This window comes from Aquarana catesbeiana, linkage group LG09 (genome assembly GCF_042186555.1).
Source record: "Aquarana catesbeiana isolate 2022-GZ linkage group LG09, ASM4218655v1, whole genome shotgun sequence".
Taxonomy (NCBI): Eukaryota; Metazoa; Chordata; class Amphibia; order Anura; family Ranidae; genus Aquarana; species Aquarana catesbeiana.
In genome coordinates, this window is record NC_133332.1 from 259,822,500 (window position 1) to 259,850,415 (window position 27,916).

Here is a 27,916-nt window from a genome sequence, read left to right on the forward strand (position 1 = left end):
CCCCTCCGTTCTGCCGTTCCGCTGTCCCCCTCTCCTTCTCTGTCCCCCTCCATTCCGCTGTCCCTCTCTCTTCCTCTTTCCCCCTCTGTTGTGCTGTCCCTCTCCACTGTCCCCCTCTGTTGTGCTGTCCCTCTCCACTGTCCCCCTCTGTTGTGCTGTCCCTTTCCGTTTTCCCCCTCCGTTGTGCGGTCCCTCTCCGCTGTCCCCCTCCGTTGTGCGGTCCCTCTCCGCTGTCCCCCTCCGTTGTGCTGTCCCTCTCCGCTGTCCCCCTCCGTTGTGCTGTCCCTCTCCGCTGTCCCCCTCCGTTGTGCTGTCCCTCTCCGCTGTCCCCCTCCGTTGTGCGGTCCCTCTCCGCTGTCCCCCTCCGTTGTGCGGTCCCTCTCCGCTGTCCCCCTCCGTTGTGCGGTCCCTCTCCGCTGTCCCCCTCCGTTGTGCTGTCCCTCTCCGCTGTCCCCCTCCGTTGTGCGGTCCCTCTCCGCTGTCCCCCTCTGTTGTGCTGTCCCTCTCCGTTTTCCCCCTCCGTTGTGCTGTCCCTCTCCGCTGTGTGAATGGACAGAGTCAGCTGACTCTGTCCATTCACATAACCGAAACGTTGTAACCTCCTGTGATTACGATGTGTCAGTTTATGAATGGAGAGGAGCCGCTGTCTTCTCTCCATTCATTCTCAATGCAGAGGCTGCAGAGAAAGGGACTGGGGAATCTCTATCCTCGGTCTCTTTGTCTGTCTCAAGGGGGAGATATCAGGGGTCTGTTAAGACCCCTGATATCTCACCAAAGCCCCCCAACAGGGCTGATTAAAAAAAAAAAAACATATTGCAATAAAGAATAAAAAAAAATATTATTGTAAAAAATAATAAATGTAAATAAAAAAAAACACACAGACACCGTTCACCCCCTCCCCCCCAAAAAAAAGAAAAAAAAGAAAGCATTGTTAAAAAAAAACAAAAAAAACACTGTCACGTGACATTTAAAAAAAAAGTATCGGTAATCGGTATCGGCGAGTGCTTGAAAAAAGTATTGGTACTTGTACTCGGTCCTAAAAAAGTGGTATCGGGACAACCCTAGTATCTACACTATTATGTGTATTTTGTATATTGATGCTTTTTTAAACATTTTTCATGAATTTTTCCTTTTTTTGCACAGTGTTTGAATTTTCTTTTACTAGCTGAAGTTTTTTTTTTTTTTTTTTTTTGCAGGTGGTACAGGAGATGGTTTCACTGTTTTCTAAAGCAGATGTTACCTATTAATTGTGTGCTGTTTTCTACATCCCATTGCCATGGTACTTATTGACTTTGCTTGAATGTGTCATGTGATGCCGGATCACCTGACTGTGACTTAGTTCTGCACAGCTGATTTCCTTCCCTAGCAGCTGAGTGCAATGCAAGCACAGCATATTGTGTGAATGCAGATGGGTGACTGAGTATGGTGGGGAGGATCAGGCTGGCCGTGAAAGATTTGGAGGCTGGCTGTTATATAGGGAACATAGTGGTGAGTGTGAGAGGTTGCTAGTTGCGGAAAGTGGAGGACTCCCGTTTGTTCCAGGATGGGGGACAGAAAGAGTCTGCAGTACTGGAGAGACCAGATGAGTAAGGAGTTGGACAGAGCCATGGATTTCTGGATTCGGCACTCTGAAGACAAAGAATACGGGTAATTGGGCTCTAGTCCTGGAGTCGTAATTGTGTAACTAGTTACTTAAAGGATGACTCCCCTTTTGTGGAAGATCTCCAAAATATAAACGTGTTTATTTATTTGTCTATAGATGCTGCAAAAGGCTTCCAGGTCTCTATAGGGCCAGCACAGCGCTTAACCACTTGAGCCCCGGAAGATTTTACCCCCTTCCTGACCAGAGCACTTTTTGCGAATCGGCACTGCGTCGATTTAACTGACAATTGCGCTGTCGTGCGATGTTGCACCCAAACAAAATTGACGTCCTTTTTTCTCCCACAAATAGAGCTTTCTTTTGGTGGTATTTGATCACCTCTGCGCTTTTTACTTTTTGCGCTATAAATAAAAAAAGAGAGTTCATTTTGAAAAAAAAAAAGCAATAAGTTTTACTTTTTTGCTATAATATACTATAATATATATATATAATAAACTATAATTACTATAATATCCCCCAAAAATATATAAAAAAAACAATTTTTTCCTCAGTTTAGGCCGATACGTATTCTTCTACGTATTTTTGGTAAAAAAAAAAATCTCAATAAGCGTATATTGATTGGTGTGCGCAAAAGTTATAGCGTCTACAAAATAGGGGATAGTTTTATGGCATTTTTATTATTATTTTTTTTTTTCTATTAGTAATGGCGATGATCTGCGATTTTTTTTTTTTTTTTTTTTTTTTTTTTTTTTTTTTTTTTTTTATCGTGACTGCGAAATTATGGCGGACACTTTTGACACTATTTTGGGACCATTGTCATTTATACAGCGATCAGTGATATAAAAATGCACTGATTACTGTGTAAATGACACTGGCAGGGAAGGGGTTAACCACTAGGGGCAATGAAGGGGTTAAGTGTGTCCTAGGGAGTGATTCTAACTGTGGGGTGGGGGGGGCTTCCACTCACATGACATCGATCACTGCTCCCGATGACAGGGAGCAGTAGATCTCTGTCTTGTCACAAGGCAGAACAGGAAATGCCTTGTTTACATAGGCACTTCCTCGTTCTGCGGCTCTGTGACACGATCGCCAGGAGGCCATCGGACATAGAGTCCGCAGGTCCCGCGGGCACAGTCACTCTGCCCGCTAGCCCCACCAGTTAAAGGGGATGTACAGGTACGCCTATTTGCCCACCGCTGCCATTGTGCTGACGTATATCGGCGTGCAGTGGTCAGCAAGTAAGCAATATTTGTACAGAAAGTTGATTTATTTGCATGATTATTTAATCATCCTTATTTTTATTTTTTTATAAAAGCTAAGTCCATGTTTTGGGAAAAAATAATAAATGCACATATATTTGCAGAAAAAAAATGTGCATTTATGATATTTTTTTCAAAGGACCCTGCACAGCATTGCACCTGCAATCAGTGGATCACAGCTGCAATGTCCTGACATTCTCTCCCTTCAGCTCCCTGCCTATACCTCTGTATGAGCTTTTAGTTAGAAAGCTGGAGGAAGTGTGAATAGACTATGATTGTGTAAAGGCCTGTACTCGCGATACAAAAATCGGGAAAATAAAATTTCGTCCGACGAACGATCTACCGATTTTCAGATCGTTAGTATGGTGCTTTCGACAACTGATTACGATTTTTTTTCTGCTAACAAAAGCTGGATGTGCAGGCTACAAAATTTTTGTTGTACGCAAACTCAGCGTCCGATTTTCGTTTAGATAGTACAGTTTTCGTCTGAAAAAAACATCGTAAGAGCAAGACTGCACATGCTCAGAAACGAAAGAATACATACAAAACTATTCAACACGTTAGGTCACTTCTGAAGTTGTATTCTGTTGTATGAGAATTTTCGTATGGTAAAAAAAACTTCTTCACTTCACGGTTGTCCAAAAATCTGATTGTGTGTACGAGGCTTTCTCCATTGAGAACTACAAGCCGTCTGCTGGTGGTGCTTGTAGTTTCTTCATTCACAGGTCCCGGGGAATAAATGACATGGGTGTGTGGGCAGCGCCCCGTACAGCTGCATTGTTTTTAAATGTGACAGAGGCGGCAGGGGAGAGGAATCTCTACCACACACACACACTTACAGGGGAAGGGGGTGTGAGGGAAAGTTGATGGAACATGTTACACCCCAAGTGTAACATGTTCTTTAAGGTGAACTTTTCCTTTAAAGCTGAACTCTAGAAATTATCTTTATCGGTGTAGCATCATCATAGATTTGTGTAGGTTGTTAGGTGCATTTAGTTTAGCTCCTCTGTAATCTGTGAAGCAGGTATTGATGGTCCAGGCCTGCTCAGTGTCTCACAGGCTGCTACTCTGATTGCTTCCATCTGTATTCTAGAATTATATTTGGAGGAAGAATGGGGGAAACAGCCTGAATATGTATGGGAATCCAGCCAATTCCTGGGAAGGTGTGCCTAGTAGGTTGTCGGAGAGCCCATAAATAGTGGAAGGCCTGAGGCATCAGAGTTCCTGGGTCCTGTCCTGCTGGAGGAGACCCCTGGGGCACAATCATTGGAGGTGCCATCTAGAAGACATTGAGGTTCCAGCTGGAGCCTTAGCTGGGAAGAGGGGGGGGGGGGGGGCGATTTGTAAAGTCTAGTTCTTGAATCAAGTTGCGTCTGAGAAGCTTGCTAGAGCGTTCCAGGAGTAAGTTGGGGAAAAGTGTCCAGATGTCCTATGGTTGGGGTGAGTCTGTATCTCCCTCACTGAGGAGCACCTGATGGATATCGGAAGGAGGGAACCGGTGATCCTGTGGCCGTCTGAGTAGATGACCCAAGTGCTGGAAGTTAGTCCCTGTGTGTAGCTTTTGGTCTTTTGGGAGAAGTCATAGTCACTGTCAGCATTAGAGATTCTGTGAGACATTTTTGCGCAGCTCAACAAGCTAGTGAAGAGTCCTCAAAGTGTTCAGTTCACCAGTTTTAGGGTATCCCATGCTCCCTTCACCCCATCCAAATTCAGCATTACAGTAAAACCCTAAAAAAACACCCCTAGACTGTTCTTTTTGAGCCAGTAGAAGAGTGAAGATAATGCTGTGTGCCTGGATGTGTGTGCTTTAACTAGCAAAAAATGTCAGTTCACCAGCAGCTCCTTAGGGGGCTTGCTACATTAGTGATGAGCTCGGGCATGTTCGGATCCTAGTTAGGACCCATATGAGTGAACCTTCCAGGAAGCTGTCACCTGTACTGGGCCAATCATGTGTGGCTGGGGCATACCCAGTCTGCGGCGGGCGGCATGTATGCATTCGACGACATACCTCAGCCATTTACAATTGGTGGTGTGCAGTGACCGCTATCAGGCAGGATAACTCAGGTGGGTTTGGATCTGAAAATGCCCAAGTTCATCACTAATCTTTATTGTATACTTATATTGGTCCAACTTGGCGCAGTGTAAGGAGACATTAGCTCAGGCATGTTTAGATCTTAGTCCAAACCTACCTGAGTGAGCCCACCAGGAAGCTGTCACTGCACACAGCAAATCCTAAGAGGCCAAGGCTTTTTCTGCCCTGCAGCCACACTTAGACAAGGGGCATCTACACATGCGGTCACTGGGCACTTTGGCTGCTTTTGATTGGTAGAGTGGAGTGACATATTCCTGGCAGGCTCGCTTAGGTGGATCTGGACCAGGATCCAAACACATGTGAACTCATTACTGTCAGTATGCATCTCATGCCTGATGGGCTACTGAGGAAGCTGACAATCGCTGTAGTAGCTGGTGTCACTACAGTTATAGCAGCTTGTAGGTAGGTGAGGGCTGCAGTATATCCTCCAACCTGATGTTGGCAGTGTGCGTTTTTTTTTTTTTTCAGGCTGGCAGAAGACCATTGAAGTGTAATTGTCCCTGGCTATAAGCTCCAAGTAGCCATCTTGAGGAAGGTGGATGCCATATTACTAGAATATGGCTGAAATCCTGAGAGATTTGGACGGCCATCATCTACCGGGCCCTGTGCCAAACGGCTTCCTCTCTGCTCAGTGGGTTGCTCGCTCGGCACTACTGCCATTCACAAAATGGCTTGTATTATTTTATTTTCAGTGATTACAAGGTATTTTCTAATTGGACTAGGTGGAGAGGAGGAGCAGTGATAGTGGTTAAGTTGTGGGTGACCTTTATGTCACCAATGTTTCCTTTATAGGAAGTTAAAAAAAACAACCTCCCCCTAAACAAACAGAATAAAAACCTAACACAGACTCTAACCCTTTGCTGCCCTATCCCAAATGAATACATTTTGTCTGGGGTTGGAATTAGGTGGTTAGGTTTTGGAAGACCTCCATGTCCCTAATAATGATGTTTTGAAGTGTTAGCACTTTTCATGACAGCCATTTTTTTTAAACTACAAAACCTAGGAGAAATTCCACATTGCGTTAGCCGGGTCACCTCAGAAGGAAAATTAGAGGTGAATCAAAATTCCCTTTGCTAGACCATCCAAGGAAGATCCTCCTCCTCCATCGAACAGGAGAAGACAATGACATTACTCTAAAAGCTCCTGTCAGAGTGCTGCCTCCGTAATATACAAAGACCACAGAGGGACACAGAATTGATAGCGTGGGATTATGGATAAAATACAAAAAATGGCATATGACACTGATCATTTTAGGTGTTTAGGTTGCTTAAGTGTAAAAAATCGGATAAAAACAATTTTTTTTTTTTTTTTTTTTTCTGCAGTTAATTTTTAACTAATTGTTGGCATTCTATAAAACGAATCCGAAGTTTGGAGCATGTGTGCTGCTATTTATATTGTTTTGCAGAATCTCATTCCTACTTCCTCTGATGGCTACAACCCCTCCGTAAAAATCTAATTCAAGCCTGCCCGTGCCTGTACCATAACGTGCCATATATACAGTATATAGCACACCCCTGAGGAGCTGCTGCTGAATTTAGTCCCATTCTACTACTTAAAGCACACACAGCCGGGCACACAACCTTTTCTTAATTCTTCTGCAGACTCTAGGGAACAGTCTAGATGAGGTTTCTCTTAGGGTTTTTATTGGGAATGTGAAACTTGGATAGGGTGAAGTAGCACAGGATACCCCAAATCTCAAGAACTGAACATTCTGAGGATTTCTAAACTATCTTGCTGAAATGTTATAAATGTTCCACAGAATCTGTAATGCTGACAGTAACCATAATTCTCCCAGGGACTGGACACAGTCGCTGACTCTCCAGCGCATGGACCATCTATTCACTCAGCCACAGGATCATCAGCTGCCTCCTTCCGATATCCAAACAGGCTCCTCTCTAGTGAGGGATATGCAGGCTCACACCATCATGGGACAGCTGGACTCTTTCCCCCAACTTCTTCTTGGCTCTCTCCAGTTGAGCTCTCTCCTGATCCAGATAGACTCCAGGACTTAAACTTGCAAATAGGCCCCCCAGTTAAGTCTAGCTGGGACCTCAATGTCTTCACAAGGGTTTCTCTAGCACTCCTGCCCCAGGCGCAGAGCCACCTGCACATGGGTCTCTTCAAATAGGACTGGACCCAGGAACACTGCACTGCCGAATCAGGTCTCGGGCTATTTATTCGCTCTCCAACCACCTACTGGGCCCACCTCCACAGGGATTGGCTGAAATTCCATAAATATTCAGTTTCCTACTCTATTCTCCTCCCACTATAATTCTAGAATCCTCTAAAACAGGGGAAAATATTGAGAGCAGCAGCCTGTGAGACACTGAGCAGCCCTAAGCAATCACCCCCTGCTCCACTGATTACAAAGGAGCCAGCTTAGTTTACCTACCAACCTACTCTACACTAGGAGGGTGCTGCACCTATAAATGGGACACTGTCCTACTTTACAGATATCCAAACAGATGTTTTGAACATAATGTATGATTAATTGTTTGACAGCCTGTTAGGTCATAGCCCTCTATTACTATAAAGGATTACTCTGTTGATTCATGTACTGCTTTTTACTCTTGAACTGGATCTAATTTTTGGGTTTTTAGGCTCCCTAGTGGACATTCAGCACAACCTTTACCAAGACTTTGATATGAATGACGTCTACTGATCATGTTTTTGTTGTTCTCTACATTGATCATTTTTATTTTAAAGCCTTGATGGAGGGGGCTTGTTAGCCCCTGAAACGTGTTGGTTACTATTTGTTTTTCTGTGTGATAACAACAAAAAAAGGATCTTGGACACTAGAGACAATAATTTGGCGCTCTCTTTTTCGTGTCCACTGTTTTCTGGGGATGTCCCTGTTCTAGTCTGCGGGACAAGGCAGCCTGCACTAGATCAGGACTACAGACATTACGGGAGGCCACAGCCATCAGAGGAGGTAGGTACTCTTGGTAGGGGGGCCCAGATCTATGTGTTGAGGGGGAAAGGGTGGAAGGCTGGGAGATTTTGCTTGAAATGTGTACACATACTTTCAAAATAATATTGGTTCCCTTTAAACCCAGAAAGAAAATGTTCATAACTCACCTGTTTGTTTCCTGTTATAGAGGTTTCTTCACTTGTCTTGGCCAAGATGGAACAGTATACGATCCACTGAAGTACCTTTGGCTACAAGGCAGGCAGGTACGGTGACTACCAGGACTAAAGCTGGCTACACACAGTCAGATTTTATTCCAGATTTGAGCAACACACAATTCACTAGTAAATTTGAATCTGTCATCGGTTTATTTTATCCATCTGTATCCTGTAATCTGTTACATTGTGGAGATCTCCACCAACCTTCTCTTCCCCTTAAATAGGCCAGTAGAAGATTGCCTATTGGACAAATCTTGTTCTGCACACAGCCTTGTGAGCTGATGGATGTGCTTAGCAGTCGGTAGTGACCAGCTGTCCAAATCAATTGAAATCAATCAATTCTTTCCCTTTAAAATCAGTTGAGGGGGGTCTGCAGGTACCCATAGCCATGAGGACCACTGTCCAGCACAGCCAAGTTGGATGACCATCAACTTGTGCCTAAAGATGCCATTAGTTACACCCCTGATTGGAGGTCTTTATTAATTACTTGACCTCTGGAAGATTTACTCCCCCCCCCCCCCCCCCGCAGGGACCACTTTTATCAGAAGGAGGACCGCCGCACGAAAACGGGGTCCCCGGAGTTATGGCAGCTAGCTGCTGCCAAAACAACGGTATCCCCCTTCAAAGTTTGGACGTACATCGTCGTGCGGCGGACCGGAAGTGGTTAACTGACAATTGCGCGGTCGTGTGATGCTGTATCCAAATAAATAAATAGAGCTTTCTTTTGGTGGTATTTGATCACCTCTGTGGTTTTTATTTGTTGCGCTATAAACAAAAAAAAAAAAACAACAATTTAAAAAAAAAAAAAGCCACAATATTTTTTACTTTCTGCTATAAAACACAACCAATAAAAGAAAAAAAATAGAAAAATCTAATTTCTTATCATTTTAGGCCAAATGTTGATTGGTTTGCGCAAAGGTTGTAGCGCCTACAAACTATGGTATATGTGTATATTATTATTTTTTTATATATATATATGTACCAGTGACAGTGATCAGTGCTAAAAAAAAAAAAATGCACTCTCTCTATACTAATGACACTGGCTGGGAAGGGGTTAACATCAGGGGCAATCAAAAGGTTAGGTGTGTGCCTAGCCTGTGTTTCTGTTTACCATGGGAGGTGCTTTCACTAGGGGGAGACATGGATCGTCGTCCCTGCCTTGCAGGAACACAGGATCCGTGCCTTCCCTATTGGCAGCACAGCGATCTGTCTTGTTTACATAGGCAGACCGCCGTTCTTCCTCGGTACCGAAGGATTGGCGGGTGCCGGCGGACATCCGGTACCCACCGATTGGCTCCTGCTGTGTATAAGCAGCCGGAGCGGGTCGCCGGTGGCGCACATTCGCGCCCCAGACCCGGAAGCGCAGGATCACGTCCTAGGTACGTGATCCTGCGCAGCAGTGCCACTTTGCCGCTGTATATGTAAGTTATATGGTCAACAAGTCATTAAAGTAGATCTAAATCTGATCACAAAAAATTCATATAAACTTTAACACGTAAATGTAACTCAAAAAGTTGTTTTCAATCTGCAGCTTTTATTACAATAAGCCATGGGGACTCTTCTACAGCAGCTTTGCACTAATGATCTCAATAATCTTGACCAGCTGTCTACAGACTTACTGAACAAAGGGTCAGTTTACTGTCCTTCAAAATTCATGAGGCCAGATTGTGGCCAGAAGGAGTAAAACATGTCACGGCATCACTAGAAGTTTTTACCTCAAGCTTGGTTGTCAGTGATAATAAAACAGTTACATAACACCCAAAGTCAATAGGAGGAGGAATGGTGCCCCATTATTGGTATTAGTTAGGGAATAGTGCCCTATTATTTGTATTAGTTAGAACCTGGAGGAATAGTGCCCCGTCATTAGTATTAGTTGGAACTTGGGGTACTATTCGTCCAAGTTCCAACTAATACCAGTGATGGAGCACTATCCCTCCAGGTTCCAACTAATACCAATAATGGGGCACTATTCCTCCAAGTTCCAACTAATACCAATGATGGAGGAATAGTGTCCCATCAATGGTATTAGTTGGAACTTGGAGGAATAGTATACCATCATTGGTGTTAGTTGGAACTTGGAGGAATAGTACCCCACCATTGATATTAGTTGGAACTTGGAGGGATAGTGTCACATCATTGAAATCAGTGGGAGGTATGGTGCCCCATCATTGGTATTAGTTGGAACCTGGAGGAATAGTACCCCATCATTGGTATTAGTTGGAACCTGGAGGAATAGTACCCCATCATTGGTATTAGTTGGAACCTGGAGGAATAGTACCCCATCATTGGTATTAGTTGGAACCTGGAGGAATAGTACCCCATCATTGGTATAAGTTGGAGCACTATCCCTTGAGGTTCCAACTAATACCAATGATGGGGCACCATACCTCCCACTGATTTCAATGATGGTATACTATTCCTCCAAGTTCCAACTAATACCAATGATGGGGCACTATTCTTCCATCATTGGTATTAGTTGGAACTTGGAGGAATAGTGCCCCATTATTGACTATTATTTGGAACCTGGAGGGATAGTGCTCCATCACTGCACAGGTGTGAGTAAGCACTATCAGGAAGCCGATCCGGAGCAATGATGTGCGGCCTATGCTGGGTTTACATTTTAGGTTCCACTACTTTAGGTTTCTGTTTTTCTACCAGGTTTGGATGTATTGCCGTCTTTACAGAAAGGTGCCCAGGTTCCAGAGACCGGAACTGCTTACGTCTGCCATTGCAGGTATACATTTCATATACTGTTATCTGTATGATCGCTGTATTACTGGATACAATGTTTATTGCTATGTTCTTCTTAAAGGGTAAGTTCAATTTTGTACGCCTTTTTTTTTTTTTTTTTTTTCTTTTCCTAAATTCCAGCTCCCCTATACACCAATATAGCATTCATGTACTTTTTTTGCAAAAATATCAAAGCTTTCCATTAACTCCACAGTCACTTACTTTTCTTGTCCTAATCTATGTTTCCATTAGGCCCCTTTCACACTGGGGCGGTGGGCACGTTGACGATAAAGCGCCGCTATTTTTAGCGGAGCTTTACCATCAATTTTGCAGCGCTATTCAGCCGCTAGCGGGGCGCTTTTACCCCCCCCCGCTAGCGGCTGAGAGAGGGTTAAAACCACTCGCAAAGCGGGTGGTTTTAACTCCCAGGTGCACGATTTTTAAATGAAATGCAATCAGCGATCACCCTTCTCACTAAATACACAATCAGATTGCATAGTGTATGGCCATCTTTATACAAGTACATAGGAAGGAGTGGACAGAAACACTCAGCTGTCAAGCCCCGTTCACAACTCCTGCATAAAGGGAACTCGCATTCCCACATGCTTTTATTTATTTTATTTTTTTTAGCGGGGGGGGGCGTTTTGTAGACATGCACACTGACAAAAAATGTTTTCATTTTCATTTCATTCGTTTTTTTGCTTTATTCGGAAGTTTGGAAATTAGAAAATTCGGAAATCCTTTCTTTTTTTCTGATTTTCGAATTTCTGAATTTCCGAATTCCAAAAATGTGTAAATTCGGAAATCCGAATTATCGAAAATCCTGAATTTCCAAATTTCGGAAATTCAAAATTTGGAAATTCAGGATTTCGATAATTCGAATTTTTGAATTCCGAATTTTTGAATTCCCGAATTTTTGGAATTCAGAAATTCGAAAATCCGAAAAAAAGAAAGCAAATCAGTAAAATTCGAAATAATAACTAACTATTAAATTCTAGGTATTGGAATTTCCTTTAAAATTTGGCTGTTCGTGAACGTAACAAATACAAATTTATCTGAAGTTACGAATTATCCGAAATAACGAATGCAAACAAATGGAATGGAACAAATTAATAATAAAAAAAAAAATTAAAAAAAGGTTTTATTATTGTTATTTATTATTGTTAGATCACTGTGTTCCATTCGTTTAGATACGGCATTCGTTATTTCAGATAATTCATTCAAATACGTTCACTAAAAGCCAAATTTGAAAGGAAATTCCAATACCTATAATTTTAATATTTATTATTAGTTATTTCAGATTTTCTAATTTTAAGATTTTCATTCTTTTGAATGTACAGATTTTCATTTTTAATTTTTGGATTTTCAAATGACCAAATCTTTGAATTATGGAATTTCCTAATTTTGACTTTTGAAATTCCGAACTCTGCAGCATTTGCTCCATCGTTTTTTCATATGGCAAAATGTGTGTTTTGTTTCTGTTTGGTGCGCCGTTGACAATTAACCACTTGCCGACCGCCGCTTGCTGATATATGTCAGCATAATGGCAGTGGTAAGCAAATGGGCGTACCCGTACGTCCCCTTTAATTGGCGGGGCTAGCAGGTGTGCATGCGCGCCCGCCGCGTACAGCGTGACCGTGCCCGGCGATCGTGTCACAGAGCCGCAGAACGGGGAGCAGTGATCACTGTCATATCGGTGGTAGCCCATCCCCCCTAAAAGTAGAATCACTCCCTAGGACACACTTAACCCCTTCATCGCCCCCTAGTGGTTAACCTCTTCCCTGCCAGTGTCATTTACACAGTAATCAGTGCTTTTTTATATGACAATGGTCCCAAAATAGTGTCCTATGTGTCCGCCATAATGTCACAGTCACGATAAAAATCGCCGATCGCCGCCATTACTAATAAAAAAAAAAAAAAAAATCATAAAAATACCATAAAACTATCCCCTATTTTGTAGACGTTATAACTTTTGCGCAAACCAAACAATATACATTTTTTTTTTTTTTTTTTTTTACCAAAAATATGTAGAAGAATACATATCGACCTAAACTGAGGAAAAAAATGTTTTTATATATATTTTTGGGGGATATTTATTATAGCAAAAAGTAAAGATTATTGCGTTTTTTTTTTTTTTTTTGCTCTTTTTTTTTGTTTATAGCGCAAAAAATAAAAACTGCAGAGGTGATCAAATACCACCAAAAGAAAGCTTTATTTGTGGGTAAAAAAAGGATGGCAATTTTGTTTGGATGCAACGTTGCACCACCGCGCAATTGTCAGTTAAATCGACGCAGTGCCGAATCGCAAAAAGTGCTCTGGTCAGGAAGGGGGTAAAATCTTCCAGGGGTGAAGCGGTTAATGGCACTGAAAGCTCAACTAGTAATTTTAGGTGTATAAACATGGCCATACACTATGCAATCTGATTGTATATTGTGTATTTAGTGAGAAGGGTGATCACTGATTGCATTTCATTTAAAAATCGTGCACCTGGGAATGGGAGGGTAGATGATGCAGGGTGGGCGCTAATGAGGTCAGCTGGTCAACTCCTTCCTGTGTCATGACCTATAGTCTGATCAGGAAGAAAGACATTGCAAATAAAAATGTCAGGAAACATGGATTAGAACAAGAAAAGTAAGTGACTGTAGATTTAATTGGAAGTTTTGATATTTTGCAAAAAAAGTACATGAATGCTATCTTGGGGAGCTGGAATTTAGAAAAAAAAAGTGTACAAAGGTGAAATTGCCCTTTAACCACTTGCCTACCGGGCACTTACACCCCCTTCCTGCCCAGGCCATTTTTCAGCTTTCAGCGCTGTCGCACTTTGAATGACAATTGCGCAGTCATGCAACGACTGTACCGAAACAAATTTTTTATCATTTTCTTCACACAAATAGAGCTTGGTGGTATTTAATCACTGCTGGGTTTTTTTCTTTTTTACAAAAAAAAAGACCAAAAATAAAAAAAATAAAAAAATGTTTTTACTTTTTTTTTCTGTCAGTAAATTTTTTAACTAAGTAATTTTTCGCTTTCACTGATGTGCGCTGATGAGGCGGCACTGATGGGCACTAAGAGGCTGAACTGGTGGGCATTGATGAGGCGGCACTTATGGGCCTTGATGAGGTGGCACTAATATGCCGCAGTGATGGGCACTGATAGGCAGCACTGGTGGTCATGGATAGGCGGTACAGATGGGCACTGATGGGCATTGATGGGCAGCACTGATAGGCGGAACTGACTGGCATCACTAATGGGCACTGATTGGTGGCACTTGTGGGGAGTGGTGGGCACTGATTGCTGCCACTGGTGGGCACTGTATGCTGGCATTGGTGGCAATGGTGGGCACTGTTTTGTGACACTGTATATTTATTTATTGTGATCAGTGCCCTGATTACATCCCTAGATGTCCCCCTGTGAGGAGATGCGGCTGATCGGCTCTCCTCTACTCACACTCTGTCAGTGTGAGGCGCGAAGTGCCGATTACCGAATCTCCTTGTTTACATGTGACCGGCTGTGATTGGACACAGCCGATCACATGGTTAAAGAGCCGCGGATATGGCTCTTTACAGAGATTGGGGTCGCGCCGTGGCCTAGCAACATGGCGTGGCTGCGATCGCTGCGCTGCGCACCCCCGTCATATGACAGCGTCCCAGAATGAGAGCTGCACCGCCTTGCCCCGCCGTCATTTAACTGTTTGCTGCCCGCCCACCATCAAAGGAGAACTCTAGTCAAGTTAGGCTCCCTCACAAGGGCAATTACCTGCAGGCGCTGGACTGATACCAAAACAAATCCAGATATGTGCACTAGTTTTTAAAAAATGCAACACCCTCCTCTAGTTTTTCAGCTAGGTTAAATTAAGGTTTTGACTTCACTGTAGTGAGTGGAGCAGTGATTGTCTGTTCAGGGTTTCCTGAGCTGGGTGTTTTGAATTCTCTTACCTGCCTCTGGAAGAAGTTTACAGAGTATAGGGCAGGGAGATTCAAATGTCCAACATTAATATTGATCATGCCCCAGCCATTCCCTGGAAGGAGGCGTCCAGAAGGTGGCTGGGGAGGTGATAGAGGTTTGGGAGGCTTTGACAGAGTGTTCTTTCCTCGCCAAAGAGGGTTCCAGTTCTCTTGGGGCTGCTGCCCCTGGGGGCAGCCATACTGACACAAGCAATTGCAGTCTGGGCCTCAGCAGGAGATAGACTAAAGGCCTGGAGAAGATTTCTAAAGAATAATTTGCTGGAGAACACTGTCCTGAGATCCTGGTCTGGAGAAGGGTCTTTTTAGCTTCCTCGCTGAGGATCTACCTGTGGATGCTGGGTGGCAGACCGCTTCTGTGACACTGTGAGTAAAGACCTTGCGGTGGACTATTATTTGTGCACGTTTCAGAAGCTGCTATATGGACTTGGACTGCTACTGTAGGGTCCTAGATGTACTGACCATTCCCTGTTACCTCCAGGAAAGGCTGCTATTGGAATATTAGTGAGAGGTTTGCCCTTCCTTTTTTGCTATTGATCAGTTTGTATTATCCTGTGATGCTAAAAACTCTCTCCTGTTAAAGTTCTTCAGCAATAAATACTAAAAAGGCATCCCCTAGACCAGCCATTCTCAACCAGGGTTCCGTGGAACCCTAGGGTTCCTCCAGAGGTGGCTAAGGGTTCCTTGAGCTGTGGCTAACTGACCTATCATATGATGGTGCCTGCTTAGTTCCAGGTCCAACACCACTTGACAGAGCCAGAGCCATGTCTGTAAAGGGAGCATTCTTCCCACTGCCCACCACCAAGGGAAGGGGCAAATTCCCAAAGATCACCAATGGATTACTTTTAGCGGGCATTCCCTGAGACCTGAAAATGATTTCAAGGGTTCCTTTTGGGTAAAAAGGTTGAGAAAGGCAACCCTAGACTGAGCCTTAATTGTCAGTGCACGTGGGACTGTGTTTGTGTGACTGGCAGCCTCTCTTCTACATTGGAAACCTGGGTACATTCTCAGTGGCCCCTCTGGGGGTAAGGAGCTAAAAAAAATAGTTAATTGGTACTGTATGTAAACCCTAACATTGAACATCTTTTATTTGCTCCCTCTTGGTCTGTTATATAAATCTTTATAGAAAAACTATATATATGTCTACATAGGAGGAGAGTTTCTTCTGGCTTATGCTCAACCCTCCGCTGACTCCCTAAAATGCGCCTTTGTGGTGACACGTGATGGTCGTGCAGTCAAGGTCCAGCGCACAATCTTCAGCGAGTGTTTTTACGTTATGGCAATGGATGAGCTCTGGAGAACCACACATAAAGAACAGTACAAGGTAAAAGAGAGAAGTGAGGAACCGTTAAAAAAAAAATCAAGGTTTATTACAGCATGAAATAAAACATGACTAACATAAACATAGGTCTATGCTTAGCTTAAACATTGACCTCATGCCGACCATGTAATGGCAAGGGAGGTGGGCCTTAACACCCACATGCTGCACAAATGTGTGCATGGCAGCTGAGGTTCCTGGCCTAAGAGCAAGCTCATTGACTGTTTGGAGGCAAGCCCTAGGCCCATGGTACCCAGTCAGGAAGAGACCCCACACAGTTCTTTGATTTAATTATATGGTATATTGCATAAACTGTATATAAATAATAGTAATGCATGATGGCAGTCAGTTCTTGTAGGCACTGATATATGACAAAGCAATAATTTGTGATTTCTCAATATTACCAGGCTTGAGGCCTGTGGTACCGAAGGGTGGCTTCCACTGGACGGGACTGTAAGGCTGCTAAGGTGAGCGCCACGTGGCTATGCCAGATACTGGGATGTTTCCTCTCTGTAGGCTTAGTCTCTGTTCTGACCCTACTTGCCAGTAGCCTCTGTCTGCACTAATCACTTTCCCTAGCCAGTAGGTCCTTGCCCTACCACACACTCCAGGCGTGCCCAAATGACACAGGAGACCCTATATATAAGGTTACTGGTCAAGATGGCTGTCTGAGGTCTCCAGAGGTTGCAGTGTTTAGTCAGACAGCTGCCTTCTCTGAGACCCTGACAGTCCATAAGGGGACAATTCAACAGATTCCACTCCACTTGTAACAATGGCACAGCGCCACCTAGAGGTTGGAGGAAAACCTGCATCTGCCTACACCCTTCCAGTACAGTGATCGAGCTGTCACAAGCAGCTCCTGGCCTCTGGTTATGATGGAAGCCGTCACTCTATTTTGTTTTTAGTTGGGTAAAATATACACATGTACTGTATATGGTCAGACTTGTAGTAGGGATCATCTGCAATGACGTTACCAATCTATATTTTAGAAGGCAGCACGAGAGATGACGGACCAGATTGTACGTTGGGTGAGAGAGGACCCGTCGGATTTGGGAAGGCCGCAGCTGCTGGGAGCTGATCCTGTGAATAGCATGGCGGTGCCAATGATGCTGTTAAACCTGGTGGACCAACTGTGTGAGGAAGATGAAGAGGCAGCAAAGAAATATGAGGAGCTGGGAGCCTGGAGTGTGGAGAGGATTCTGCAGCATATACAGGTACCTGAGAAACTAAACTACACAGGGAGGGGATGGCAGTGAAGACTAGTGATGCCCCGAAATTCCGGCCGCTGAAAATGATCAGCCGATGATAGGGTTTTCAGTGTTGTGCCTAAAGGGAAAAAAAGTGCTCCTGAAAATGCCCATGATTGGATTGTGCAAAAGTTATAGCGTCTACAAGCTATGGGATATTTTTATCTATTTTTATTTTTTTTGTTTTTTTACTAGTAATGGCGGCGATTGGCGTCTTATAGCAGGACTGAGATATTGCGGCAGACAGTCGGGACACTAACTGAAACTTTTTGGGGATCAATGACACTAATACAGTAATCAGTGCTAAAAAAAAAAACTATACACTGTCACTGTACTAATGACACTGGCTGGGAAGGGGTTAATGGGAGATCAAAGGGTTAAACGTGTGCCTGACCAGTGCTTTACTACTGTGGGGGAGGTGCTTGTACTAGGAGAAGACATGGATCGGTGCCCCTGCTTAGCAGAGATACAGGATCCATGCCTTTTTGTACTGACAGAACGGCGATCTGCCTTGTTTACATAGACAGACTGCCATTCTGCTTGTGTACCAAAGCATTGGCGGGTGCCGGCGAACATCAAGTCTGCTGTTCCCGCTGTGTCGTCTCATGCCCCGTACACACGGTCGGACATTGATCGGACATTCCGACAACAAAGTCCATGGATTTTTTCCGACGGATGTTGGCTCAAACTTGTTTTGCATACACACGGTCACACAAAGCGATCGGAAAATCCGATCGTTTTGAACGCGGTGACGTAAAGCACGTACGTCGGGACTATAAACGGGGCAGTAGCCAATAGCTTTCGTCTCTTAATTTATTCTGAGCATGCGTGGCACTTTGTGCGTCAGATTTGTGTACACACGATTGGAATTTCCGACAACGGTTTTTGTTGTCGGAAAATTTTATATCCCGCTCTCAAACTCTGTGTGTCGGAAATTCCGATGGAAAATGTGTGATGGAGCCCACACACGGTCGGAATTTCCGACAACAAGGTCCTATCACACATTTTCCGTCGGAAAATCCGACCGTGTGTACAGGACATAAGACCTGAAAGTGCAGGATCACGTACTAGGTTTGTGATCTTGCGCAGCAGAGCCGCCTTGCCGCCGTATATATACAGTATACGGTCGGCAAGCGTGTAAAAGCATTGTATACTTTTCCTATGTCATTTGTTTGCATTACCTTGTAATAATGAGCTCACATGTTTTGGCTTCAGTTTGTAGTATTATGGCTGATTCTACCATGTGCATATATCTGTTCACCTAGCTTGTTCCTATTTGGCATAAGGACAGTCAACTTCATAATCCGTGTCACACAGCGTCCAACGCATGCCTTGCCATTTCCTTTACGTTATATCACAAATGTGGGTGTGCTAATGTGATGAAACACTGTATAGGGATCTCTGTTAGTTGCTCTGCCTGCTTTTGTCTGTGTAAAATCTAAATACTGTGTAGCTCTCACCTGCAGAGCACTAGTAAGTGATCTCGTGATTGTGAGATTTGTGGTTCCTTCACAGGAAGTGTCAGTTCTTAGACTACAGGCATGCATTAACCTGTGCAGTGCCATGCCTCATGTTTGAACAAACAAACTCCTGACACCAATGTTAAAGTGGAGTTCCACCCACTTTTTTACAACCTTCTCTTAAAGGAATGACAACCCCTCCACCACTCGATTTTGGATGATAATTAGTATTTATTTATTTCCCCTACTTACCTTTTATGAGGTACCATGTGTACTTCCGCCCCAGCCTCACCGCGGCCTAGTGCGTCACGTCCTCTTCTCCCCCGCTGCCTTCTGGGACCTTTGTGTGTCCCAGAAGATGACGGGGCCATTCAGGAAGCGTTGCACAACTCGCGCATGCGCAGTAGGAAACCGGCAGTGAAGGCTCAACTGCCAGTTTCCCTTAGCTGGAATGGACCCCATCTGATGGACGGATCAGCCTCGGGGGGCTGACATCGGGGGCCCCGTGGACAGGTAAGTGCCCTTATTAAAAGTCAGCAGGTACAGTGTTTGTAGCTGCTGACTTTAAAAAAAAAATATATATATATTTGCGGCTAGAACTCTACTTTAAGGTTTACTTTACTATAGGCTGTGTGTACAGGGGCAACAAATGACACCATGAAATGATCAATGCACATCTTATGTAGGTGAAAAACATAAGGTGCAGGTTATCTTTATAATGCAATGTATATAATATAAGAATGTATAACTAATATAAAAATACTGGAGCTAATTAAAGGAGTATTTCTAAAAATTCCTTAAAAAGCTTGGCCTACCTTTTGAGCTACTTATGCTTTCATTCATCTTATTCGGCCAGCTTCTTGGGCTGCTTAATCCTTATTGCCCCTTATTTTCTGATCCTAATGCTGCATGGTGTATGTTAGAAATTCTGTATATAGCCCTACAAAACAGACCATGGGCTTTGCTGCTTAACTGCAGACAAGAAACTGAAAACTTTATTATACAGAGAAAAGGCATGGAGTATTACCATAGATGCAGCTACAAACTTGTAAACACTGCCATCTAATGGCTGAAGAATAATTTTGTAGTTATTGTTCAAAAATACAGCACAAGAACAATGTATTCCAGCAGTGTATAACTAGGTTACAATTTCCTCCCAAAATAGTTCTCAGACAACATAGAATCATGTGACTAAAGACTGCAGTCCTGTTCAGAATCACAGTGAAAAGCCTGCTGAATCTAGATATGGGGTATATTGCATTCAACTCATTAAAGATGACCTATAGTTGATGCTGACACAAAAATTCAGTATTGACAGGATAATTAAAAGCAGAGCTAAAGAAAGGCTTACTGACTAATCCTTCTGGGTAAAATGCAGCTTCTGGTCCTATTCAGAGCCGGTGATAAGGCCTAGGCAGTTGGGTCACATGTTAGCTTTTCTAGCAAAATTTAAAAAGATTTACGGTAGTTTTACGGTATGGGTCCACTTTATGTAAGCTATGTGGAATTTCTGACTTAAGCACAGCTGCAATATCTCATGGATATACTCAGTTTTTTTTTATTTTTATCTTTTTATTTTTTGCTTTATTTTATATTTGTATTTATAATGGCACCAAACTAAAAATAACAGCCACCAAAATGCATGTAAAAGTTCTTTTTATCTATAAAAACTAAAAAAGTTCTACAAAGGGTAGTCAACTGTTCTCCTTACAGGAAATAATGCAGTAGGACATGAAACATTTATGGAAAAATATCTACCTGTTATTTTTGTTTTTGGTAAATTTGTGAAACAGTAAATGCAAATAAGACCCCCTTTACAATTAAAACCTTTATTCCTTGCCTTTCCCCAAGTCTTCAGGCTGGTCACATCATCATGCTGTATGCATCACTACTCTGTGAGTACAGGGTACTATGATGGTGCCCCTTTAAGGGGTGTGTTCATGAAGCCTTGCACTCACAGTATATCTTCAGTCTTTCAGGTTGAACGATGCCCAGTGTGGAGAATTACCAATACCTTTGGCCATAACTGTAGGTGAGAGAGGTCTGTGCATGCATGTGCCATGCTAAGACTCAACATGGGCCTCTTCCCTGCCCTTCCATCCATATAAAGTATCCGGTCACACAGGTGTAGCACCCTGATGTTTAGGCAGGGTTGTTTTTAAATTTATTTGCCAAGTGATCGTTGCCTTGGCCAATTGCTAGGGGGTCAACTGACTTTGCCCTAATTCTAGAATTTCTGCACTTCTCTCTTCTGTCGTTAGGTGACCGAGTACCTGGCAACATTAGATAAAACAAGGGCATTGCAAGGACAGATTAGGAGTATATGGGGTATCTCAGCCAATGGGCAGGGATTTTCTAGAATCCCTTGGCCTGCTGGGGGAACCTATTTATTTGGGTGGAGTCAGGTGACCAGGGTTCTGTGCCACCTGGTCGGCTGTCTGGGTGGACGTATATTGTACTGTCCCGGACTGCTAGGCCAGAGCCTGAGGCCTATCCCGGGGACATCTGGCTGCTAGGCTGTCTGAGAGCCTATCCAGAAGCAAGGTAGCAGCGCAGGTTTGGGACTGTGGCTTGCAGTCCAACCAAAAGTGAAGGTTCTGCTGGCCAGAGAACCTGTTGTGGTCGAAGGTAGAGGGGAAGCTGACGCCACTAAGGGACCATCCACCTTGTTACCAGGGACCACAGTGAGTAGCTGAAGCAAGTACCAGAACAGTATTCTCACCAACCGGGGACGGTGAAGGATTGGGAAACTTCAGCAGGTGTCAATCCGGGGACGCTTGCAGAGCAGTCTTGTGTGCCAAGCCAGGGACCGAGCAGGCCAGTGTGGTGATCCTTGAGGAGTATCTGTGAGTGCCAAGCTAGGGACCCTGCAGGGACACGGAGGTGAAGCTTGAGGAAGATACTGAGTGAGAAGGTTGGAAGAGCTCAGGAGATCCAGTGGCAGTGGATCAGCAAGTCTAGTGAGAGAGACTGGGAGCTCAGTGGAGTGAAGATCTACAAGAGGAGATTGTAGAAGTAAAGGAGTTTGTTACAACTAGAAACTGTTATAAGACTGTTGCCATAGGAGACAGCGATCCTACTCGTGCAGATGTGGTGTCTTGCTGGATACCTTTCCCTGCATGGCTGTCTGCCTATAGACGTCTCGGAGTCTGCCAAATTAACATTGCAACTACTAAAGGGTGTCCTGGCCCTAATCCTCTCTCCCCCAGTTCTGTTCAAGAGAAAATAAATCTCTTTGCATTCAAGTAGTATCTGGCACCCATGAATCTACCTTACATTACAGCCACCATGCCTCGTAACCCACTCCTACATAGAAGGATGCCAGCTGTCCCTAACGCTGGAGGTCACCCTTAGGCCCCAGGAGCCCCGGGATCTTGCTACACAGGCAGCACTTACTATAGTCAGAAATGAGGAGGAAAAGACTAATCTATATATATTTCAGGGCTAAGCTGGCAATACATGAATTGAAATTTTGCCAGTTCAGCAGGGACTGTAAGTTTTTTTTACTGCAAGTTTTATGACCTTTGGTGACTTGTACGTTGATGTTATCACTGTTCAATCTTAAATTTAATTTAGCGTGATGGTCAGGAAATTTTGGAGAACGTATCTGAAGATGGAAAGGAGCTTCCAGGGTGTATGGGCCGGCATCAGAACCCCGGTATGGAATGTTCTTAGATACATTCATAGCAACAAACTGTTCCGTTTGCTTTTTACCTAATCTTTCTATTCCCATCACAGGACATGCCCTTGAAGCTGGCTGGTTTCTTCTGCGCCATGCCATCAGGCACTCTGACCATACTTTGAGACAGACTGCAGTGGAGAAGTTTGTGTTGCTGCCATTTCACTCAGGGTGGGATCAAGAGCACGGCGGTCTCTTCTCCTTTCAAGATGTTGATGGGCATTGCCCTACACAGGTGAATATAAAGTTTGAAAGGAGGGCCTATCGCCCAAAACTCACACCATTTACTAATATATGGTGAAGCGTTAAAGCTGAAAAAAAGGCTAAATACACAGATTAAATACATATAGAATAGTTAAAAGAACCAAAAAAAAACTAATGTAGTGATTGTTTGGGGGAGGGGCAAAGTTCAACTTAACCAAGTTATTTCCCCTATTGCATTAGGATACATTCTGTATGTGAAACTGTGGCCAGTTCTTCCTTCTGCTTTCATACTTCTACTGAGAGAAGCAAAGTTCCCATCTATTCTTTCTTTTATCCGCTTGTAAATTCCCCAAGAACTATAACCATCTCCTTTGTATAATCGTAAACTTATGAAGATTGGGTTTATTGTGCTGTATGTGGATAATTCCTGCTTCCTTTCTTCCAGCTGGAGTGGAGTATGAAGATGTGGTGGCCACACACAGAAGCTCTGATTGCTTTTCTGCTTGGATATCAGGAGACTCGTGATTTACGTCTACTTGACCACTTCCAGACAGTCTTTGACTATGTTTTCACCCGGGTACAGAACATTAAAATGATTTGGTTTAAAAAAATAAAAAGTAAAAGCCATGTAACTTGCCATGCCACCAAACATCGCTTCAATCCTGGGAAAACAGTCCACTGGGAAACCGACCCTGGGATCCAATCCTTGGGTCCCCTCTCACTGGTTCCTCTCGCTAACCTTCATATACTTAAGCCTTGTACACACGGCACGATTGTTGGCAGGGGATTGTCTGTTGACAGACTGTTGTCCTAAAATCTTACCATTAGTACGCTCCTTTTGACAATTGTTGTCCAACTTTCGGCCAACAAATGTTGGATGACAGGCTAGTAAATTTTCGGCAGGCAACGGTTTGACATCCGATTTTCGTATGGTCCGTACATAAATCTGTCACACAAAAGTCGAAAGTACAAACGCGCATGCTCGGAATCAGTGCTCACCAAACACAAAATTAGCAGAAGGGGCCCAAAGGGTGGCGCTCAAGAGCTGAAATTCCTCGTAGTACGTCACTACATTCGTGTTTGTTGTGCAACAACTGTGTAACATTGGTATGCAAGACAAGATCCTGGCACACGCCCTTTTGACAAAAATCAGACACTCGGTTGGCCAACAATCGTACCGTGTGTAAGAGGCTTAAGTCCTACAACGAGATGGAGGTGAGCAGGAGGAACCAGTGAGAACTGTTGGGGACCCAGGGATTAACACCCTCAGAAGTGTTGGTTTCCTGGCAGACTTTGGGAGACTATTTTCTCAGGATCGGAGCAGAAAAGGGGCAGCTGCAGCCAGGAGGGCTGGCAGGGCCTGAAGAGGTGGTACTGGGAGCAGTAGCCACACGTGGGACAGCTAGCACTAAGGACTACCATATTCTTGCTACACCAAGTGGGCCCTCAGTATACACCAGTGGTGTATATAGTTTCAGTTCCTAATTTCCTATCCTCAGTCAAGTGGGCATCCCATATGTACCCTATCCCCATCCAAGTTATATCCCCTCAATAAAAAAAAAAAAACAAAGTACAAGGACTGATTCTTGACTAAGGTGTGTCTGGAAATTCATGTGCCTGGCTATGCAGGGTGGGAGACGGACCAGAATCACCAGCAGCCCCTACAGGGGTACCGCTACATTAGTTTAGGTACATAAGTTGTGCTTCTTTGATGGGTAAAAAAATCTGTGCAGAGAGCACAATTGCTGACTTGGTTGGTTCTAAATATGCTAGCAACTGACCCTATTATGGTACCCCCTGGCAAGTGGCACAGGGTCACCTGAGGCACAGAATTTAAGTGGCAGTTGGCCTTTGCCAGAGCTCCTGAAATGGAGATGGCCAGGAACACTAGTGGTCCTGGTTTTCTTTACTACAACCGGCACCAGGTCGTGGCCTTCAAGATTACCCCACCATGGGGGGTGACTGGAACAAAAAGCTATGGTGTGCAGACTGCTCTCTTGTCTTCAGCCTAGTTAATAGTCAGGTCCAGGAAGGAGTTCAGGCAGGCGAGAGAGTGAGCAGAGTCAGGCAGGTGAGAGCGTAATTGGGTCCAGGCAGTGGTTGAGGCAGGTAAGAGAGTAGGCAGGTCCAGGCAGGTGAGAGAGTAATTGGGTTCAGGCAGGGGTCGGGACAGGTAGGAGAGTAGTCAGATGAAGGCAAGGGTCGAGTCAGGCGAGAGAATAGTCAGGCTCATAGAAGAGTCCAGGCAGGGGAGAGAGTATTTAGGTCCAGGCAGGGGTTGAGGCAGGTAAGAGAGTAGTCAGGTCAAGGCAGGGGCCGAGGCAGGTGAGAGAATAGTCAGGTCCAAGAAGGAGTCCAGGCAAGGGCCAAGGCAGGTGAGAGAGTATTTAGGTCAAGGCAGGTGAGAGAATAGTCAGGTCAATCTAGGTTGGCAACAGACCGACAACCGACATGTTAGTACAATAGCACTTTTAGCCCTCAGGTAGCTGACAATAGGACACAGCACCAGTCACTTCAAAGGCTGTTGCTTGAATACCTTTCTGATCAGAGGACTTGCCCAGTGTTCTCTGAAAGTCCTGAAGGTGGTGGAGGCCCTATGAATCCTGGAAATCCCATCAGAGAACCTGCAAGGAATCTTGAATGACCCACTAAAAATGCTTTGAAAACAGTAACCGATCCTCCAGCTTCACTACTTTAGGAGCCATATGGAATATGGAAAATGCATGCAGTCAATAAAATCACAACTTTTGTATGCATACTTAAGTCAGTGACTTAAGACGTATAAGATTAGCATGATAGCTTGGCAACAAGCATTTTCCGGGGAATACCAGGCTTCCTGTCTGTCTCAGCACAGGTTTGACTTTTTGTATTGTGATATTTTACGGCATGTGCATAATATAAGACCTTCCTTCTGTTTTGTGTTTTTCAGTTTTTGGACCCTGAATACGGGGAGTGGTTTGGCTATCTGAGTCAGGATGGAAAGGTAGCGCTCAGTATTAAAGGAGGCCCATTTAAAGGTTAGATTACCATTGTCACAAGCAATTTGGATTAACATTTTAATAAACTTCTGCCAGTATCTCCAAGATACACTATATTACCAAAATTATTGGGAAGCCTGCCTTTATACACACGTGAACTTTAATGGAATTCCAGTCTTAGTCCGTAGGGTTCAATATTGAGTTGGCCCACCCTTTGCAGCTATAACAGCTTCAACTTTTCTGGGAAGACCGTCCACAAGGTTTAGCAGTGTGTCTATGGGAATGTTTGACCATTCTTCCAGAAGCGCATTTGTGAGGTCAGGCAATGATGTGGACGAGAAGGCCTGGATTGCAGCCTTCACTTTAATTCATCCCAAAGGTGTTCTATTGGGTTGAGGTCAGTACTCTGTGCAGGCCAGTCAGGTTCCTCCACCCCCAAATTCGCTCATCCATGTCTGTATGAACCTTGCTTTGAGTACTACTGCACAGTCATGTTGGAACAGGAAGGGGCCATCCCTAAACTGTTCCCACAAAATTGAGGGCATAAAATTGTCCAAAATATCCTGGTATGTTGACGCTTTAAGAGTTCCCTTCATTGGAACTAAGGGGGCCAAGCCCAACCCCAACCCCTGAAAAACAACTACACACCATAATCCCCCCTCCACCAAATGATTTGGACCAGTGCACAAAGCGAGGTCCATAAAGACATGGATGAGCAAGTTTGGGGTGTAGGAAGTTGACTGGCCTGCACAGAGTCCTGACCTCAACCCGATAGAACACCTTTTGGGATGAATTAGAGTGCAGACTGCGAGCCAGGCCTTTTGGTCCAACATCAGTACCTATTTATTTTTTTCCGAAGGATGTTGGCTCAAACTTGTCTTGCATACACATGGTCACACAAATGTTGGACCGAAATTCCGAACGTGAGAACACGGTGAAGTACAAGGCATACGACGAGCCGAGAAAAAGGAAGCTCTTCTGATGTGAGGGGATTGTGTAACTGGGGGGCTCTGTTATTTGGGAGGGGGGGTTTGTAAATGGGGTGACTAATGTGATGGTGCAACTTTGTCATGTATAAGGGGCATCTGACGTATAGGAGTGACTCTGATGTGATGGGGGGCTTTCATGTATAGGGGGCTCTGACATGATGGGAGGACCTCTGGTGTGATGGGTGGCCTCCAATGTGATGGGGGAACTTCTGATCTGATGATGGGCATCTGATATATAGAGGTGACTGATGTGATGTGAGATTTGAATGGATAGACAGGACTCTGACATGATGGGGGAACTTTTGATGTGAAGTGAATTTCATCAAGGAGTGCTGTGCAGTCTTCTGGGCTCAATTTCCCATTGATAAGTAACATCTACATTTTAGCCTGGGGTGCCTTAAGATTTCACATACTTTTAAAGGGTGACGGGGTATCATATTGGACTCCATACATAGCATTGTAGGTCTGATATTACGCCTCTTCTCCTTCATCATGGGTATGCTTGATGTGGTTCATGTTTTACTTTGTTCTGTAGCCTGCAATGCATATGACATAGCCTGTTTCCTTATCTTTTGTGTTAACACAAAGATTCTAATATATTTTAGGCTGTTTTCACATCCCACGATGCCTGTATATGTGTGAGGAGATTCTGTCCAGGCTTCTGGAAGAAGACAACCAAGACACAAACTAATTCTTATGGAAGACTCATGAACATTCCTAGCTGGAAAATTTCTCTTAGTAATATCAATGTGTCATAGCAGCTTAGAGTGATTGGCTTATATACCCTGCAATATATCTATGGAATTTCTTGGTGCTCACCATTGCCCATGCAAATTTTTTCCAATGGTGAGCTTTAATATACTAGCTTATGATGGATAGATAAAGGTTTATGGCACATTTCTTTTCTTACAATCATCTGTAACTGTGAAGTGTTAATGTAGATTGTCACATCTAAATGTGGAACTTATTTGAGGCCATATTGGCTCAATAATCTAATTCCTATCATCCTAGTGGAAACTGTTTGTGTCATTGACATCTGCAAAGCACTGACTAAAAGCCACCTCTGCACCTCTGACCATCTAGCTGTTGAGTATCAGATGTGTTCTATTATAAAACTATTAATTACTGAGTAACCTATGGTTCAAATGTCTTTAGGGTGATAGCCCAGCCTGGGCAGTTCAAACCTGAGTGTGTAGGACAGGAAGCCATTTGTAATTTTTAATAAAGAATTTAATAAAAAAAAAAAATATATATATATATATATATATATAT

The 27,916-nt window shown here is 43.9% G+C and overlaps 1 protein-coding gene across 1 annotated transcript; it reads left to right on the plus strand.

Moving 5' to 3' along the window:
• The first annotated feature begins 1,310 nt into the window (after window positions 1-1,310).
• Window positions 1,311-27,916, plus strand: RENBP (renin binding protein). The gene is made up of 10 exons (XM_073600285.1): window positions 1,311-1,647; window positions 8,050-8,125; window positions 10,736-10,811; window positions 15,921-16,093; window positions 17,077-17,301; window positions 22,371-22,452; window positions 22,533-22,708; window positions 23,123-23,254; window positions 25,607-25,694; window positions 27,250-27,916. Exons 1-10 carry the CDS (start codon window positions 1,544-1,546, stop codon window positions 27,333-27,335), a joined length of 1,218 nt encoding a protein of 405 aa, XP_073456386.1. The 5' UTR covers window positions 1,311-1,543; the 3' UTR covers window positions 27,336-27,916.